Raw genomic sequence first — 18,444 nt, forward strand, 5'->3', positions numbered from 1 at the left:
TAGGTTAAATAGTGCATAGGTTATTTAAAAGTATTTTCTATTTTTATAAGTTTTATGTAATGGACCATATAATGTATTTTGCATTCAATAACAATACATAGTGATTGAATTATATATATATATACACACACACACACACACGTAATTAAAAAAAAAGATTTAAATTACATAATTATAATATTGTTTTACATAAATGGAGAAGGTGTTATTAAAATGGAATTTTTTAATAATAATAAAATACCATAATTAGTTGACTAATTTGTGGAATTTATTTATTTTTTCCTCCTAATAATAAGTATAATGCTTATATTATTGAAACTTGAATATTAGGTAATCTTGTGAACATTTATCATTTTATTACTTTTTTAGGGCCTTATCTTTAATTTCTAATTCCTATTTTGTTTGTATGTTTTAGCCCAAAACTAAAGAGTTTGACCCAAATAAAATAATATATCATAATTTTCACCCCAAAATTTAAGAAAAAAAATGAATTTTTAAGCCCAAAATCAATTTATGGTCCAATTAATTCAAAATTGGGCCAAAATGGATTGAAAAGAAAAAATTGGACCCAAATGGACTAACGTTACCGAATGAAACAAAATCGACCAAAGTGGGCCGAATGTGTACCAAAAGGACTTAATTGGACCGAATAGATTGAAGTGAATCAAAGTGTAGCAAATGAAAGAAAGTTGACTGAATGGACCAAAATGGACTGAAATGCTACGCTTATGAAGCTTAACAGGAGTGTAGCAATAATAAATGCTAGGTTTCAAGTTTCAACTATTAGATATTACTAGTCGCTAACTCATGCGATGCACGAGAAAGTTGTTGATAAGGACAGATCCATCAATCGACACATAACTTCCCTAATATGAAAAAAAAAAAAAAATCAATATCAAGGTACAAATTATACAAACCAATAAAATCTATCACATACAATGAGATATCATGATAATGAAGAACTTAAGATCATATTTAGAAAATATATAACTGATATAAGTACACTCCAATAGGATTAATTACACAATTATAGTTAATCTAACACTCATTCAATCAAATATCTTTCATAAGTTACATTAATCATTCTTGATGTCCATGATGTATCTAAATTCTAACATTGCTGGTAAAAAAAGATGCTTGACCTCAATGGGTTTGAAAAAAAAAAAACACAATACCAATTTACACAATTGCTAAAATCTTCACTTTCCACTATTGTGTGTGTGTGTGTGCGCGCAAGAGAGAGAGAGAGAGAGACAGAGAGAGGTGGTTGTTGTGTTGCATCTCTTAAGAAGAATCTACCCTATGCATTTATTTTTTTTTTTTTGCTATGTAATTGAAAAAAAAAATAGAGGTACCACTTTCAAAGTATGCACAATTGGGATATTAAAGGTAAAGGAAAATGAGAAAATGAGCCCACCTAAAAATTGTTTGCTCTTCTTGATGTTGACTTCTCTATCATCATCCAAAATCAAATTCATGTACTCCTCAAAGTCCTGTAAGGCATAAAAATTAACATTTTAACAAACTTGCGTGTTTTTACTTAAAATTGAGAAAGAAGCTAAAAATTAGATTGATATCAACCTTTTAACCAAAATTCAACACTTTAATGATTCTACATCAATCGTATATTTTGCCATTGTTAGCTGCAACATATATCTTTTCATCTGTGACAAATATAGTGCAATTTTGGCCAAGAGTAGACAAACTTCATCCTACATTGCTCTAAGAAATCTATAGAATCCTTACCCTAAAATCTAAAAGAACATGTTGCAGCCATGGATAGGAGGGCAAAACAAAAAATTACACATTCATAAAGATCTCAAAGTTCTCAAAATGTAAATTTGACGATATCACCTCCCCCCTCCCCCCTCCCCCAGACATGTTTGATATACATAACATATAGCAAAAATACTTATCATAAATGTGATTGAAAAATTGAAGTACTAAATTACAACCCTCTGCATAATATTATATATATATATATATATATAATAGATAAAAATAGAATATCCATAACCATTTTATCTTCAAAACATTATAATAGGCAATGCTGCAAAAATTCAGGATGATTCACCTACAAATAGCTTAACCATACTTGCTACTCCATATAATTCAAATTAAGACGTTTGATTTTTTCCCTCGCATCACACAACCATATTATCAACTAAAATTTTAAGAATAGAATTACATGCAAAACCCTGAAAAGCCAAACATTGAAAAGGACGAAATCAATAATTAAAAGTCCTAAAGACATTACCACTATCATGCAATGTCCAATACAACCACTTGTAATAATCACTATGAGAAGCAAATATACAACAAATAACCATTAAATAGAATAACACATCATCAAGAATATACCTTCTTTTCTTTTTACAACTGCACCATCTATCATAAGTGTGGACGCAAGAACTTCTCTATACACAAATGCAAGTTATAAGTTGAAGGAGACAAAAAGGTCAATAACTCTTTAGGTTGTCAAACATGATCACTTGAAAGCATTAGAATATATGTTTTAAGGTTAACAATTCCTCGAATTCAATTTGTTCAAGGAACCTACAGAATCAAAGACCAGTCCTGTAGTTTATAAAGGAAATTAAAATAATACACATTTTGAAGGCAAGTTATGTCTACCTCAAGCAACGTGTTCCAAATTTGAGTCTTGAAATCAGCCTAACCCACCTTTCCCTAACCTTTTCTAATTTAAATGGTAAATATCTACCACTTCAGTAACATTAATCATACATAAATATATGAAATTATATTATTACCATATGAGATAATATCTCCATGATAAACTTTGCCTTCAACCCTATTCTTCCTCTACCTCTTCCAATTGAGATATGGCATTTGCCCTGCAATCAAAATACAGTAGGTAAACAGAAGTTAAAGAGAGACAAAAGCATTAAGAGAACAGAATAAGCAACCTTGTATCATTGAGGAAGACAAAAATATTTTGCAATTAAAAGCAAGCGTACCTGTACCAAAACCACCACAATGGTGGAAGCTGTGACTTTTGTGTGTACCAGCAAACAACAGCATCTTGCTACAAAGAGTTCAAATTGTCTGTTAGGAGGATATTCTTAGTAATATCAGGCTTTACAATTTTGTCAACAAAATTCACATATATTTTTATATATAAATATATAGATATATATCACTTACCAATCAAAAGCTTTTGAGTGTGACTTCTTTTAAGAAAAGGAAGTGATAAACAGGGAGAAAAATTTATAACCCAAATGGCATTGGTTTGAGATAGAAAAAAAAAAAAAAAAGTTTCCAAAATCAAAGCTAATCTACAAAAATCTGTAAAGCCAAATCAAACATAAAGTAATTAATTTATCTAAAAAAAAGATGTATCAAACCAGGGAGAGATATAGGCACCGGTTGGCCATATCCTCAAAGGCATAGGCAGTTGAGAGAGAAATCATCACTTCATAATCAAGTACAATCCTAAACAATGAAAAGAATATGAGACCTAAGATTAAGATGTAAAACCCATTTTCTTTTTCCCTTAGTCCCAATATCAACAAATCTATATTAATCATTAAACCATTAACTAAGGCAAAGTTAATCAAAATTAAATCACTGAATAAAATCTTTTAACAAAAAAACAAAAGGAAGATATAGTACCTGAAGATCAAATGTTGTTTCCAAACTTTTCAAGGGCTTCAGACTCCTCCATCTCCACCTCTACCTCTATTTTTTCCACCACTTTTGCACCTTCTAAAACACCAACAACCCAACTTCCTGAAATGAAATCATTTAATACAATCTCTTTTAAATTAAGTCATTAAAATAACAGCAAATGACTAACAACAAGATCCTTTTGATAACCAATTTTAAATCTAACCCAATAACTTAAATCAAAACCAACCAACCAAAATACCAAAAACTAAATCCTATGAAATGCCTAAATTAAAATTATATTTTTTTAAACCTCTATGTATCTCTTTCAAACGTGGAAGACTCATAAGTTGTCTACATTTATCTAATGGGTAACAACAAATAGAACCCAACAATAATTAACTGACACTGACACCCACAAATCTATAATATATATATATATACACACACACACACACTATAGAACCTTATTCAGAAGCTTTGAATTAAAAGAACACAAATTAGTAAACCAAAGTGCTAAACTGGACCCAAAAGCCACAATTTTACTCCCACTAACAAATAAATAAAGAAAACAGGTCAGGGGGAAAATCCTAAAATTAAATTAAAAACATTACTAACCATTCCTTAAAACACCAAGAGACAAAGCCTTGGTAGAATTTGATCTTTTATGGTGTTTCCCTGGGAAAAAAAAATATAGAGAGGAAAACATATTAGGAATTGAAATCTATAATTGCAGCAAACGTTAATTAGGAACCCCCAAATCCCAAAATTAATAACCCCCAAATCGAAAATTTAGTAGTTTTCCCAGTGTCCTTGTTTGTTTTCTCAATTTCCTACAAACATTTGATCCTCAAAGTTATTTTGGAAACAAAAACCACAAATTATTCATAAGAAAATAGATTAGGACAACAACAACAAAAAAGAAGAGAATAGTGATGATTAAACTGGGAAATTTTGGGGGCAACACTCGCTTGGATTGGATGTGTGGAAACTAGAAAATGAACCTTCTCATTGATCCAGGATGACGGTATGACTTTACTTACTTTTGGGTAGCAAATGTCTCTGCACATATTATTGGGTGTGCAAACTGTAACGGTGTCTAGAGTTGGTGGTGGTTAGTTCTTGAAGAAGAGGTTTAGGGTTTTATCATGAGGCTAGAGAGAAGAAGGCTTTCACTAATATAAGCAGGGCAAAAAATAAGATAAGAGAAACACTCCTGCAGGAAATAGATATTAGGGAGGAGAGAGAGAGAGAGTTTAAGTACAGAGAAAGAGAGATAAGAAAGGAAGTATTTTTTTTTTTTTTAGATAAGAAAGAAGTGTTTGTTTTATATTTGGTAACTACTCCCGCGAAGCGTCTTGACAGTGTGTCTCTATATTAATTCAGACAACTAAATAACAACCGTACTAAGAAAAATCAAAACATTTTGCATAAACCACAGAACGAAAAGATACATTGTTTTGTATTTTCAATGGTAGAGGTGGTATTAATTTATGTAGCCACGTGGTGTAATGAAGAGTGATCAATAAAAGATCAAATGTTTTGCTTTTATATTATTATATAGATAGATATAGATATAGGATAGATAATGTCAGTGGCGGAGCTAGAAATTTGTATTTGGGGTGGGGGGTCAGGGCGAACATAAAATAAGATTAATAATTTTTTCCTAACCACGCTATATGTATAGATCTATACTATATACAATAGTTGAATGAGATAATTAAAAATTGCTTAAAGACTTAAAAAGAAAAAAAAAATTGTCAAGAGTCTCGTAACATAACTTGCATCTCATTGCGTTTCCAACATATACATTTAAAGTTCAAATCTTTCATTTCTTGTTGTAATTATCCAATTTGTCAAAAATAACAAACAATTTTTGAATAAGTACTAAGCAATACAATAATAACCATTACCTATTCACCCAAAAAACAGAAAACACTCACACATATAATCTTTGTGATGAACCACTTACACATATAATTGTTTATTATATTTATACATTATTAATTAATAACAAATGATAACAGGTTGTAGAAAAGTCATACATGAAAGTAGTGAGATTCTAAATAATATTGCACTACTGCTAATAGTAATGCTTTTGCTTTTTGAAGACAAACCATACACGTGTAGGACATGGACCAAAATTGTAATCTCAAATTTGTTAAAAAACATCTTGTCAAGATCTTTTAGAGTTTTTAGGGAACTCTACCGAATAGAGTTCTTTAAACCTTGTCTTCTTTTTTTTTTTTTTGTGTGGTAATAGATGGTTAAAAGATTATGCCATGTCGTTATTTCACTATCAAAATCATTAAAATAAGGGTGCCACCTCAGTTATTTAAAATACAAATTCACAAGTCAGATTTTATTAATTTGTTTTACTTTTCTAAAACTTGAAAACCCAGAATTTTCAAAACTTACCGTCGCTCTCGTCCTCTATTCTCACTGCCATGCCGGCATGTACTTCAACCTTTACTCTCCCACATTCCTTTCTCTTCAAGTTTTTTGGCTATAGCCTACGATCAGATCTTGCTATGAAAACCTTTAGAGAAAAAAAAAAAAAAATTGCTAAGTTTGGAGTTTCACTTTCTATGAGACTTCGGACAGCAGTGAGGACAAAGGTTGTTGTGTAAACATTTGCAAAGGTTGGTCGGTGACGTCATGGCGATGAGAACAGAGGAGAAGACAGTCAAGTTTTGTAAATTATGGGTTTTTTAGGTTTTAGATCTAAAAAATCAGTGGCCATTTGCAGAGGTACGAACAAAGTTGATTTGCTTTCAAATTGAACTACAGCAACACCAAATGCTAAGATCATCCCACATTGCTATATCCCTTTGATTTCCTGAAGATTTTTTAGTAAGCAAATCAATGTTGAACTCCCCAGTAACAGAAGAACAATAATGGACAATCCATTTATCAAATATTATGATGAGAATCTTTGAAATATTATAAGGACTCAATGTTCTAAATTTGGATATTTATCAAATATTAGTATTTAGGTATTAGATCACTGAAAGAAAGAACAATTCTTCATTGCTTCATCTGACCCCTCGCTTGGGCTTTTTTTTTAAAAAAATAATTTTTTTATTGCAAATCTAGGCTTTTAAACTTTAATCTGGGTTTTCTGAGCTTCTAAAAAAAAAAAAACGAATTAATAAAATCTGATGTGTCAATTTGTATTTTTAATAACTTATGTGGCACAGATATTTTAATGATTTTGTTTGTAAAATAATCACTTGGCATAATTTGAACCATCTATTACAAAATGAAAGGTTAAGATTTTAAGAACTCCACGTGATAGAGTACCTTAAGAATTCTAGAATATCTTAATCTGTTTAGACTTCAAGTCTTAAAAGTTTAAAGGTTTGGCATAATAGGACTTGAGATAGTGGGATAAAGTACTAAAGAAGATAAAAATAAAAAAAGAAAACAACAAACCAAATCAAGAAATCACACAAACAGAGAGAGAGAGAGAGAGAGAGAGAGAGAGAGAGAGAGTCACCTATGGTGGGTGCCACTGGGGTGTTACCTATCTGGTATCTGTTCAGATGTAGATCTGCTGGAGGTATTAATTTGATTGTGTGGCCGGTGATTTTTCTAGAATGAAGAAAAGAGCTTCCCGCCTTCAAATCCAAAAGTGCAAAACCCAAAGGTTTTTCAATGAAAATAGAGCAAAAATTAGAATCTTATTTTTTAATTTTTGAGTAGCTATAATATTTTCACAACAAATTTTCGGTGGTAAATTATTTTTGTTTCTCATTTGTACATTATTAATATTTTTTTATACACTTAGGATTTATTGTAAATTAGGGGGGCCAGTTTGAGTACTTTCTGAGAAAAATTTAAATTGGTAGGGATAATTATCATACTAATATATACTAATCAATTTTTTTGAAAAATTTGGGAGGAGGGTGGGGGGGGGGGGCGGGAGGCGTGGCCAAGGCCACCTTTGGTCTCAATGTGGCTCTGCCACTGGATGATATATTAATTATTAGAAAAATATTATGTAGTAAACAAAAAATTTACTTCTAATACGTCTACTTGAACATGATATTAAAATGGTGAAAATCCTTCATGCATAAGGCAAGGTCGGAAGCTAAAGGATTTCAAATTTCATATTTGGTGCTCTAAATATCGTTTTATTCGTTTGGGCTATACTGATGATTTATTGTTGTTTTTTCATGATTGTTAAGTATTCGTTTTATATGTATATCATAATAACTAATAATTAATATACTTCTCTCAAAAGAAAAAAAAAATTAATATAATTTTATTTCTTTCACATCTCAAATTTTAATTAGAATAAAAAATCCTTATAGAAAAGAAAAGTCAAATATACCGTTGGTTCCTAAAACCTTAGCTCATGACCAATTTAGCCCTCGAAATTCATAGTGTTTTCTTTTAATTCATAATTAACAACTTAAAAGTGATCGTTTTTAGTCCCTAACAGATCTAATGGAGTGATGATAGGCTAGATTTTAGTTTGGTCACGTAATGGTTGCATAGAAGAATTTAATAGATGATGACAAATATGAGTTTCATGAGCTGTTAAATCCTGACGGAGGAGATTAATAGTTTCTTCATTTGTTGCCTTTTCAAGCACAAGGCCACTAGGTGTATGATAACATCATTAGTCGACTGAAGAAGAAACAAAACACATTTGAGCAAAACAATTTGACTCACCGGATTTGAGCCTCCAAGTCGCCAACCTTTGTCATGTAATCTCGCTTAAGCAAATCCATAGACTTCTTGTGTTCCTGCTCATATTTACAAGGATTCAACTGTAATGACTATTATTTAATCAGACAGATTTTCAAGTACACCCGATAGAACTTGTGATCAGAGATTCTCATTTTCCCTGTTAGGGTTTTAACATATATAACGCTATTCAAGCCGCATTTCAAACAATAATGAATGTAGGCGAAGGAAAAAGATATTTATTATGAATTAAGGGGTCCATTTGGTTAGGCGTTTTGGGAGTTAAAAAAAAAAGTTTTTAAAACTCAAAACTCTGTTTTGCAACCACAACTCTTCCTCATAGCTTTTTTTACAATCACTTATATTAAATTCAAAATGTTTTCCAACTTCTTATTTGCTCATGTTCATGTGGAGGGATGAAAAGAAAGTTGAAAAAGAGACGAACCTGGTCAGCAAGATTATGTAGAGATTCTGATTGCAGTCTGGTCAGCCGCTCATTCTCTGCAATGTACATATATATATATATAGTGCTTCAATTGACTTTAGAAGATTTTTTTAATTTAAATTGTTTATTGAGGAATATAACAAACACAAAGCAGTAAAAGAATGGAAATCCTATTTGACCTTGGCGGAGAGAATGAGAAGTGAATTGGAGGGCTTCTCGGATTTTGAGCTCAGCGTTGGAGTTGGAGTTGGATTTGAGCAACTCTATTTCCGTAATGGCATTCTCCTGAATTAAAGATTATTAACAATTACTAACAATTACCAATTGTTTCTCTATATGATATATTACACCATACGGTTACCTGGTAGATGAGATCGAAATTGGGGAGCAGCACTGACTCCATTTCTTCCTCATTGCTGCTTCCCTCCATTTTTCTATTTCTCAGTTGTGTCGCATTGCCGAGAGAGAAGTGAAAGGAATAGGAAGCTTCAAGCTCTTAAAGACAAAAAATCAACTTTCTACTGACCAGACAAAGCACTAGCGCTGCTTCTCCTGGCTATTCAAAGATCACAAAAAAGCAATAGTTAAGGTCAATAAAAAAAAGAATCACCGGATCATAGTAAATTAAGTTGACAGATAGCGGAGTACCTGAGAAGAAGTTGGATATATTGTACCTGAGAAAAATACATATCCTTAGCCCCGTTACCACCAAACATATTTTGGATAAAAATAAGGGTATCACCAAATGTGACAACAATACATATAACCGTACTTTTGTCATATTTGGTAGTTCTCATATTTTTTACTTACATTTGATGGTTTCAACATCACATTATGCAATACCAATAGATATGCCACAGATTCTGTTCATTTTGCTACTTTCATTGGACTGAAAACAAAACATCCAATAAACTAAACTAAGCAAGATGAGAAGTCCTATTCCACCAATAATATTAGAGAAATTCTCCATTGTTCCAATGCTTACAACGCTCGTACTAGTCACCAACAAAAGGAATTATGGGATAATCATCAGGTGGAATGTTGTAAAAGCCTCAATTTTGTGAGAACTAGAACCCTGCATGGTCCACAATAAGAACCAATAAATCATCAGTAAGTTTGTGGAATATACTCAGTCAAGTATACCAAACAATTACCAATGAAAACATACCTGCATAATCGCACGAAACTCTGCTTTAAGAAATTTGATAACTTTAGCAGACCTAACAAAGCTCTGTGCTGATCTTGGTACTTCAAAAGAACATCTAAGTGAAGCTCTTGCAGACAAGGGAAAGCTATAATTCTTCAACTCTGATAGAACACCATTCCTCCCATGCAGACATCCAACTACACTTTAATATTTCAAGAGATAGAAACCGCTGAGCAGCAAGAGAATTGTTCCCATAAAACTCAGGACCAACAGCCACTAGTTCATCAAAACCTTCAATGGAAAAGTGTTTCAAGGAAGGTAGTTTCCCAAAGGGTAGCAAGATTCAGAAATTTTTACAATTTTGAAAGCTTACAGATACAATATTGCAGAATGAATCATCTCCTAACCAACCTCGAAATCTTGTGCCACCATAATTATGGATCTGCAGCCTATTCAAGTTTGTATGAGGCACAAGCTTCTGAAGTACATCCTTTGTGCAACCCGAGGGCCATCCATTCAACAGTGCTTTCTGCAATATTCCAACTGCACTTCACATAGCCAGATTCTGTCTGACATTAAGTCAAAAGCTGCAGACATTCAACAAACACAATTATTGCCAGTTGGTTTTATCCTGAAAAGAAAAATAAATAAACTTTGTTCATTAGGCCCTACATTAACCTTGGATTTCTTGTATACAGAGCTTTCAATATCACTGCAACAAGAATCATCATTGGGGCTTCAAACTTGTACAGAAGATATGAGTCAGTTTCCTGCAAAGGGTTGACAAGAAATGTAGGCATAAAATGAGACAGGGCAAAGTTCAAGCATTTCCAGTATACAATGATCACTCATTGACCTCTATGAACAGACAAAGCTCTAGCATTGCTGCTACCAGTTATGCAATGATCACTAAAAGACATAAGTTGAAGTTGATAATTTAGATTTTTTTTTTTTTTGATTTAAATTGTTTATTGAGGCAATATAACAAACACAAAGAAGTAAAAGAATGAAATCATATTTGACCTTGTTAGAGAGAATGAGAAGCGAATTGGAGGGCTTCTCGGATTTTGAGCTCAGCAATAGAATTGGATTTGAGCAACTTTATCTCCGTAAAGGCATTCTTGAAATCCTGAATTAAGATTATTAACAATTACTACTACTATTACTATTTTTTTTTTATCTAATATATTATACCATACGGTTACCTGGTACATGATATCGAAATTGGGGAGCACTACCGGCTCCATTTCTTCCTCATTGCTGCTTCCCTCCATTTTTCTATTCTCTCAGTTGAGAGAGAGAGAGAGAGAGAGAGAGAGAGAGAGAGAGAGAGCACTGTTGAAGTGAAAGGGAATAGGTTACAATCCAAATTCTTGACTTTCTACCGACCAGACAAAGCACTAGCGCTGCTTCTCCTGGTTATTCAAAGATAAAAAAAAAAATTTAAAAAAAAAAGCATTAGTTAAGGTCAATAAAAAACAAAAAAAAGAATCACCGGATCATAGTAAATTAAAATAGCGGAGTACCTGAGAAGAAGTTGGATATATTGAACAGCTGGGGTTCCTGTAGAAATTAAGCCCTTCAGATTTAGATCACTTTTCCATCAATTTTGATGACTGGTACGTGAGCTTTCTTGGACCAGTCTTCCCCTTTCTCCCTTAGGCACCGATTTTTCAGCAATGGACATTTTTTGACATGCAGGAAAGATAGAGATGTTGGAAGACCCTCTTCTGGCATGGAATGAAGATTCGGGCAGCAGCCAATCCCCAATTTTTTTAGTGCAATAAGATAAAGCTCATCACCATTCAGAGATTTCAAAAGAGGATTATTCCAAATCTCAAGGGATGTAAGAGACGAGGGCAGCAGCTCCCTCTCTGGAAAGGATTCTGAAATTTCAAATTTACCCCTGATACAGAAGCTTTCAAGAGATGGCAATCCTTGCAAACCCCAACCCAAGCGGTTGGCGATAAGTTTTTCACAATGATAGATATCAAGCGAATTTAATCCTGGTGGCAACCCCCCGTCTGGAAATGACTCAAGTTCTGGACAAAAACGTATACTCAAATCCTGAAGAGATGGGAGCAGGGTGTGCATCTGGCCTGGCAGCGCCTTCAAATTAATACAGTTATAAACACGGAACCAGGTCAGGTTGGGGGCAGGTAGTCCCTCTTCAGGCAAGGATACAAAATTGGAACAGTTACTGATTTGTAAGCTTCTGAGACATAAGCGATGCTGAAGCGGTCCTTGATTTGCAGATGAAAAAGAACGAAGATGCTGACATCCGTGGATATCAAGATGATTCAGCTTTGGAAATAATTCTAATGGAAAGCAGACAAAAGAATCGAAACTGCTTCTTATGCATAAACTCTCGAGGGATGGATAGCATTGGTGCATCGGAAACACTAATTTCCCACAGCTCTTGACACTAAGTGATTTTAGTGTATCGGCTTCGCCCATACTAGGAAGCAACCTGAGAGATGGACAATCAGACACATCTAACTCTTTAAGACAGTGGTTGTTACCGATAGGTTAAGGACACCAAGGCATCATACCCGCTAATTGTGAACTTTAGCACTTGAGGTGGTAACTCATTCAACACCACCTTATTGCAATACTGTAACTTCAATTCATGGATGACTGGTACACGTGGAAGTGAAGCAACAAGCTGCTGACACTTTTCAATCACAAGTGTCTTCAAAGAAAAAAGGCTGTCCGGAAGACCCTTAGTCAGGTTACAACAATTTTGTATATAAAGCCGTTGAAGACCAGAGAAAGCTACTACACCTCCATCGTCATCTCTGAAAGGAAGCCATTCCTGCAATTGCAACATGTTCTTGAAGCGCAAAGTTTTTAGCGATGCAAATGGCTTGCTTTTAGAATCATCAGTCCCATAAAACTCTGAACCTATAGTCACTACTCCATCTAACCCCACAATAGAGAGGGACTCCAGAGAGGGAAGTTCACCGAATGGTGGCAAGAAGAGGCAATACTTACAATTATGAATTTGGACCGATACCATATTACAGGATGCGGGTCCTAACCAGTCTGAAAATACTGTGCCACCATAATTTTCAATGGTAAGCTTTCTCAGGTTCGCATGAGGTTGCAAGTGGTCTAGTATATCTCGATCTTTTTTGGAGTCATTTGTATCCCCACCCCACTTTAATATCAATTCATTAAGTTGCAACTTATCCTTCAAATTGGCCTCTAAAGCATCTCTAGCATCAACAACATTTTCCAACTTCAAAACAGAAAGGCTTCCCTTAAGTTGTCGGAGCTCCCTCAACTCTTTGATGCTAGAGCCACCCTTTTTGCCCAAAATAAAAGAAGTTAATGTTTGTAGACTTTTCAATTTACCCATTAGCAGTGGCATTTCTATCAAGTTTGTTCCACTAATATCAAGATGACGCAAGTTAATTAGCCATCCCATGTTGGCAGGCAACTCAGTGAGAAAACGACAACATGACAACAACATAGTTTGTAAATTGTATAGAGTACACACAGATTCACGTAATACTTCAATTGCAGTGTGAGAAATGTCCAAATATCTTAACTGTTTCAAATTGCAAATCGAGTCTGGCAATACTGTCAAATTCCAGTAATGAGATAGAGATAGTACCCTTAAGCTTCTTAGTTCGGGTAACAAGTGGAGTACGACTTTAGTACTCAAGCAGCCAGATTGTGTTGACAGATTTGAAGGTAAAAAGCTTCGCAAATCCTTCACTCCATGAAAGGCTTCAAATTTCTCATAGGCATCAAATTTGGTTCTAGAATATGAAAAGTAGCGAGTCTTTCCTGACAAGCCATATGAATTTTCAGCCTCCATTCTAAAACAAAACTCTCCAGAGACAAAGAGAGCTAAATCATTCAAAAGATCATGCATAACATAGTATTGATTCCTACTACTTGACCGCTGAAAGAAAGACCTGGATGCTAGATCGTTGAAGTACTCAACACCTACTTCTTCCAAATTCTCTCTTTTAGGATGCTGCAGAAAGTCTTCTGCCATCCATAAGAGCACTAATTCCTCCTTTTTAAATCTGAAATTTTTAGGAAATATTGAACAATATGCAAAGCATGGCTTTAGATGTGAAGGTAAATAATGGTAACTCAATCTAAGAGCTGGAAGAATATTGCTTTCACAATCTGAGAAATTCCATATATTGCTCTCCAATATCTTAACCCATTCCTTAGGATCCAACTTCAGCCGTAGGAGTCCACCGAGAGTTTTTGCCGCTAAAGGCAAGCCATTGCACTTTTTCACTATCTCCTTCCCAATAAGTTCTAAGTTTGGATATGCCGTAGATTCTCTGTTGCCAAATGCATGTTTTGCAAATAATAACCAACAATCTTCATCCGTTAATGGCTTTAGATGATAAATTCTTACAGTGCGTGCAATTGACGCAGCAGTTTCATTACGTGTTGTTAAGATTACCTTACTTCCTTTAGCCCCAGATTTGAATGGGGTTCGTAAGACCTCCCAATCCAAGTAATTCTCATTCCAAATATCATCTAACACAATCAGAAATTTCTTTCCTACAAGACTGTTGTTCAACCTAACTTGGAGTAGGTCTAGGTCGTTAGTATCACTCGTTGAGGAAGTCACTGCCTCAAGAATAGTTTTAGTGATCCTAAGTACATCAAATTCTTGAGAAACACAAACCCATGCTCTGACATCAAAACGTTCCGTCACCCACTCCTTGTTGTATACTAGCTGAGCAAGGGTGGTCTTGCCTATACCACCCATGCCCACTATGGGAATAACACTTATGTTATCCCCACTGCCAGCATCTGCTAGCAACAATTCAATTATTGCCTCCGAATCTCCCTCTCTACCGTATACAGCAGATTCTTCTACCAAAGACGTCGTTGGCCTTTTTGGTGAAGGTTTCTCACCACCACTACTTTCTTTAAGACCAAGGAGGTCTCTTTGCTTTGCAAGAAATTTTAGTCTGCCTAAAATCTCTTCTATTCTAAGTTCTATTTGCTTGTAAGAAGTCAAGTTGAAGAGTTGTACCTTACTCTTCAGTTCCGCTTCCAACTTCTTGCGCGAGACAACAGTCTCAATCTCATCCAGCAAGTCCTGAGCTTGATACGCAGCATCTTTAATTTCGTTAACCCACCCTTTGACAACTGGGTTATTCATCTGCTTCTCCTCCGCATCATTGAGGACTGCATTGAGAAATAATAATGAAGTCTTCAACCTCATCAGTGGTTCTTTACTCAGCTTCCATTGGCTGAAAAACTCTAGTACTTCATGCGATGCCATCCTGTCAATCCTGACAAACAAAACCTGGAGAATAGCAGAGAGAAATGCTTCTCCAACCATAGCCCCAGCCATTGTTTGAAGGAAATAATGGAGAAGTGACTGAGGACAATGGAGTAAAAATCGAATGGTCAAGAGCTTTGAGGATTTTTTGTTTGTTTGCAAAGGAAAGAATTAAAGGAAATAACAGTGAAGTGAACGGAGTACAAAATGGAATGGTCAAAAGCTCTGAGGATTTTTGTTTGTTTGCAAAGGAAAGAACGGAAGGAAATAACAGGAAAGTGATTGAGAACAGTGGAGTACAAATGGATTGTTAAGATTTAAATGTTTTATTTTATAATATTTATTAGAAGTATCTTTAGATATTTGGTAGTTTGACTAAGTCTTTAGATATTTGTTATTTGATCTCAGCCAGATTTCATGCTGAGAAAGTGTCTCACGTTGCTGTCCTAGTCTTTAGGAATTCAATAGTTTGTTTTATTTGTTTCCTAGTTAATAGCAGTTGGTTTATAATGCCTATTTTCATGTGTTTTCAGTTCTATTGTAAAGCCTATTTATAGGCTCTTTCTTTATCAATAAAAATGTGAGAGTTTTACCATTCATATACGTCTCTTTTATTCTGTATCAGTGGTATCAGAGCCCAATAGAAAAGCAAGAGAGACAGAGTCCCCAAACAGTATTGATGGCTTCAGATTCAAATTTTGTGCAAGCGGCAATCCCACGTTTTGATGGTCACTATGACCATTGGAGTATGCTAATGGAGAATTTTCTACGGTCCAAAGAGTATTGGCCAATTGTTGAATCTGGAATTCAAGCACCAGCACCAAATACAGTCTTGACAGATGCCCAGAAAACAGAGTTGGAAGGGAGAAAGCTCAAAGATTTGAAGGCAAAAAATTATCTTTTCCAGGCAATTGATCGTCCCATCTTGGAAACAATTCTTAGCAAAGAAACTTCCAAAGATATTTGGGATTCCATGCAGAAGAAATATGAAGGCTCTGCTAGAGTGAAGCGTGCACAGCTTCAAGCTTTGAGAAGAAATTTTGAGACTTTACAAATGAAGGATGGAGAATCTGTCACCAGCTACTGTGCCAGGACTATGGAGATTAGCAACAAAATGCGCTTTCATGGTGAGAAGATGGAAGATGTCACCATTGTTGAAAAGATATTGCGTTCCCTGACACCAAAGTTTGATTATGTGGTGTGTTCCATTGAAGAATCGAAAGACATAGATGCATTTTCTCTTGATGAACTACAGAGCTCCTTGCTGGTCCATGAACAGAAGATGAACCGAAGTTCAACTTCAGAGGAGCAAGCTTTAAAGGCTTCTACCTCTACTCATTTCTCAAACTCTAGAGGAAGGGGTAGAGGTAGAGGTAGAGGTAGATGAAAGGGAGATCGTGGCAATAGAGATGGCAGCAGGCATTTCAAAGCCGATGATGGTCAATTTCAGGGCAAAGGCAGAGGACGAGATCAACATTTTGACAAATCCAAGGTAGAGTGCTTTAGATGTCATAAATTTGGACACTATCATTCTGAATGTTACACTAGGTTGCCTACAGACAAAGAAAAGGAACCACAATCGAATTTTGCTGAAAAGAAGGAAGTGGAAACTTTGTTAATGGCTGTTCAAGCTAATCAGGAACCTGAATCTGATGTTTGGTATGTTGATACGGGCTGCAGTAACCACGTGTGGAAGTAAGTCTTCTTTTTCTTATTTAAATGAATGCTTTCGTTCTACAGTAAGTTTTGGTGATTGTTCCACTGTGAAAGTGATTGGAAAAGGTGATATAAAGATAAGAACCAAGAATGGTTTTGTAGAAACAATTTCTAATGTCTTTTACGTTCCTGACTTGAAAAGCAATTTGTTAAGTGCTGGCCAATTGCAAGAAAAGGGTTATGTAATCACTTTTCAAAAGGGTGTTTGTGAGATTTATGATCCTACTAGAGGAGCCATTGCTGTTGTGCAAATGAGTTCAAACAGGTTGTTTCCATTGAAGATTACAAGTGTGCAATCTTGTTTAGTAGCCGAAGTAAAGGATTCTTCTTGGTTGTGGCATTTTCGTTATGGCCACTTGAGTTTTGGTGGATTGAAGACCCTCCAACAAAAGAACATGGTTACGGGACTTCCTCAAATTACAACATCTTCTCAAGTTTGTGAAGAATGTGTTGTTAGCAAACAACACCGTAATCAATTCCCACAAGGAAAATCTTGGAGAGCGAAGAAAGCATTGGAGCTTGTTCATTCTGACATTTGTGGACCGATAACACCATGTTCTAATGGAGGTAAAAGATACTTAATTACCTTCATTGATGATTATACTCGAAAAACTTGGGTTTATTTTTTACAGGAAAAATCAGAAGCTTTTTGTGCATTTAAAAGTTTCAAGGCTAGTGTGGAAAATGAAACAGGAAACACCATTAAGACCCTTCGAACAGATCGTGGTGGAGAATATTGCTCAACCAAATTTGAAGTTTTTTGTGAAGATCATGGCATTCGAAGAGAGCTGACAGCAGCTTATACACCCCAACAAAATGGTGTATCAGAGAGGAAAAACAGAACCATCCTCAATATGGTGAGAAGCTTGTTGACAAGAGGGAGAATTCCAAAATCCTTTTGGCCTGAAGCTGTAAATTGGAGTATTCACATCTTGAACAGAAGTCCTACATTTGCTGTTCAAAATATGACACCAGAGGAAGCATGGAGCGGAAGGAAACCTGTTGTAGATCATTTTTGGATTTTTGGGTGTATTGCCTATGCCCATATTCCAGATGAGAAAAGGAGGAAGCTAGATAACAAGGGAGAAAAATGCATTTTTCTTGGTGTTAGTGATAAGTCAAAGGCTTATAAACTATACAATCCTAGCACCATGAAAATTGTCATCAGTCGTGATGTGGTGTTTGATGAAGAAGGCACCTGGTCATGGAATCAAAATGGTGTTAAAGAAAGTATTCCAGCAGATTTTGATGATGAAGAGAAAGGGCAGCAGCCTATGGAGAATGAGCAAGAAGAGGAAGTCACTCAAAATGCTCCAATAGCTGATCAAAGCTCACTTACAACTGAATCACAAAGGCCTCAACGTGTTCGAAAAAGACCAGCATGGATGTATGATTATGATGTAACTGGAATTGATCAATCTGAAGACCCACTCATTCACTTTGCTCTGTTTTCAGATTGTGATCCTACCAATTTTGAAGCGGCTGTCATAGAACCAAAATGGAGAAAGGCTATGGATGCTGAAATTTCAGCCATTGAAAGAAATG

The 18,444-nt window shown here is 35.0% G+C and overlaps 2 protein-coding genes and 1 pseudogene across 2 annotated transcripts; 1 reads left to right on the forward strand and 2 right to left on the reverse strand.

The window, feature by feature from the left end:
- Window positions 1-1,417: 1,417 nt before the first annotated feature.
- Window positions 1,418-15,255, reverse strand: LOC142616266 (putative disease resistance RPP13-like protein 1; annotated as a pseudogene).
- Window positions 2,813-9,197, reverse strand: LOC142616935 (protein At-4/1-like). Its single transcript, XM_075789673.1, has 7 exons — window positions 9,129-9,197; window positions 8,947-9,052; window positions 8,768-8,823; window positions 8,308-8,381; window positions 3,366-3,453; window positions 2,979-3,046; window positions 2,813-2,855 (listed from the first exon to the last, which is right to left on the reverse strand). Exons 1-7 carry the CDS (start codon window positions 9,195-9,197, stop codon window positions 2,813-2,815), a joined length of 504 nt encoding a protein of 167 aa, XP_075645788.1.
- A 607-nt stretch (window positions 15,256-15,862) lies between the features above and the next one.
- LOC142616936 (uncharacterized) lies at window positions 15,863-16,570 on the forward strand. Its single transcript, XM_075789674.1, has one exon. It carries the CDS (start codon window positions 15,863-15,865, stop codon window positions 16,568-16,570), a length of 708 nt encoding a protein of 235 aa, XP_075645789.1.
- Window positions 16,571-18,444: the final 1,874 nt, after the last annotated feature.

The sequence above is a fragment of the Castanea sativa genome, chromosome 11, assembly GCF_040712315.1.
Source record: "Castanea sativa cultivar Marrone di Chiusa Pesio chromosome 11, ASM4071231v1".
NCBI classification, from domain to species: domain Eukaryota; kingdom Viridiplantae; phylum Streptophyta; class Magnoliopsida; order Fagales; family Fagaceae; genus Castanea; species Castanea sativa.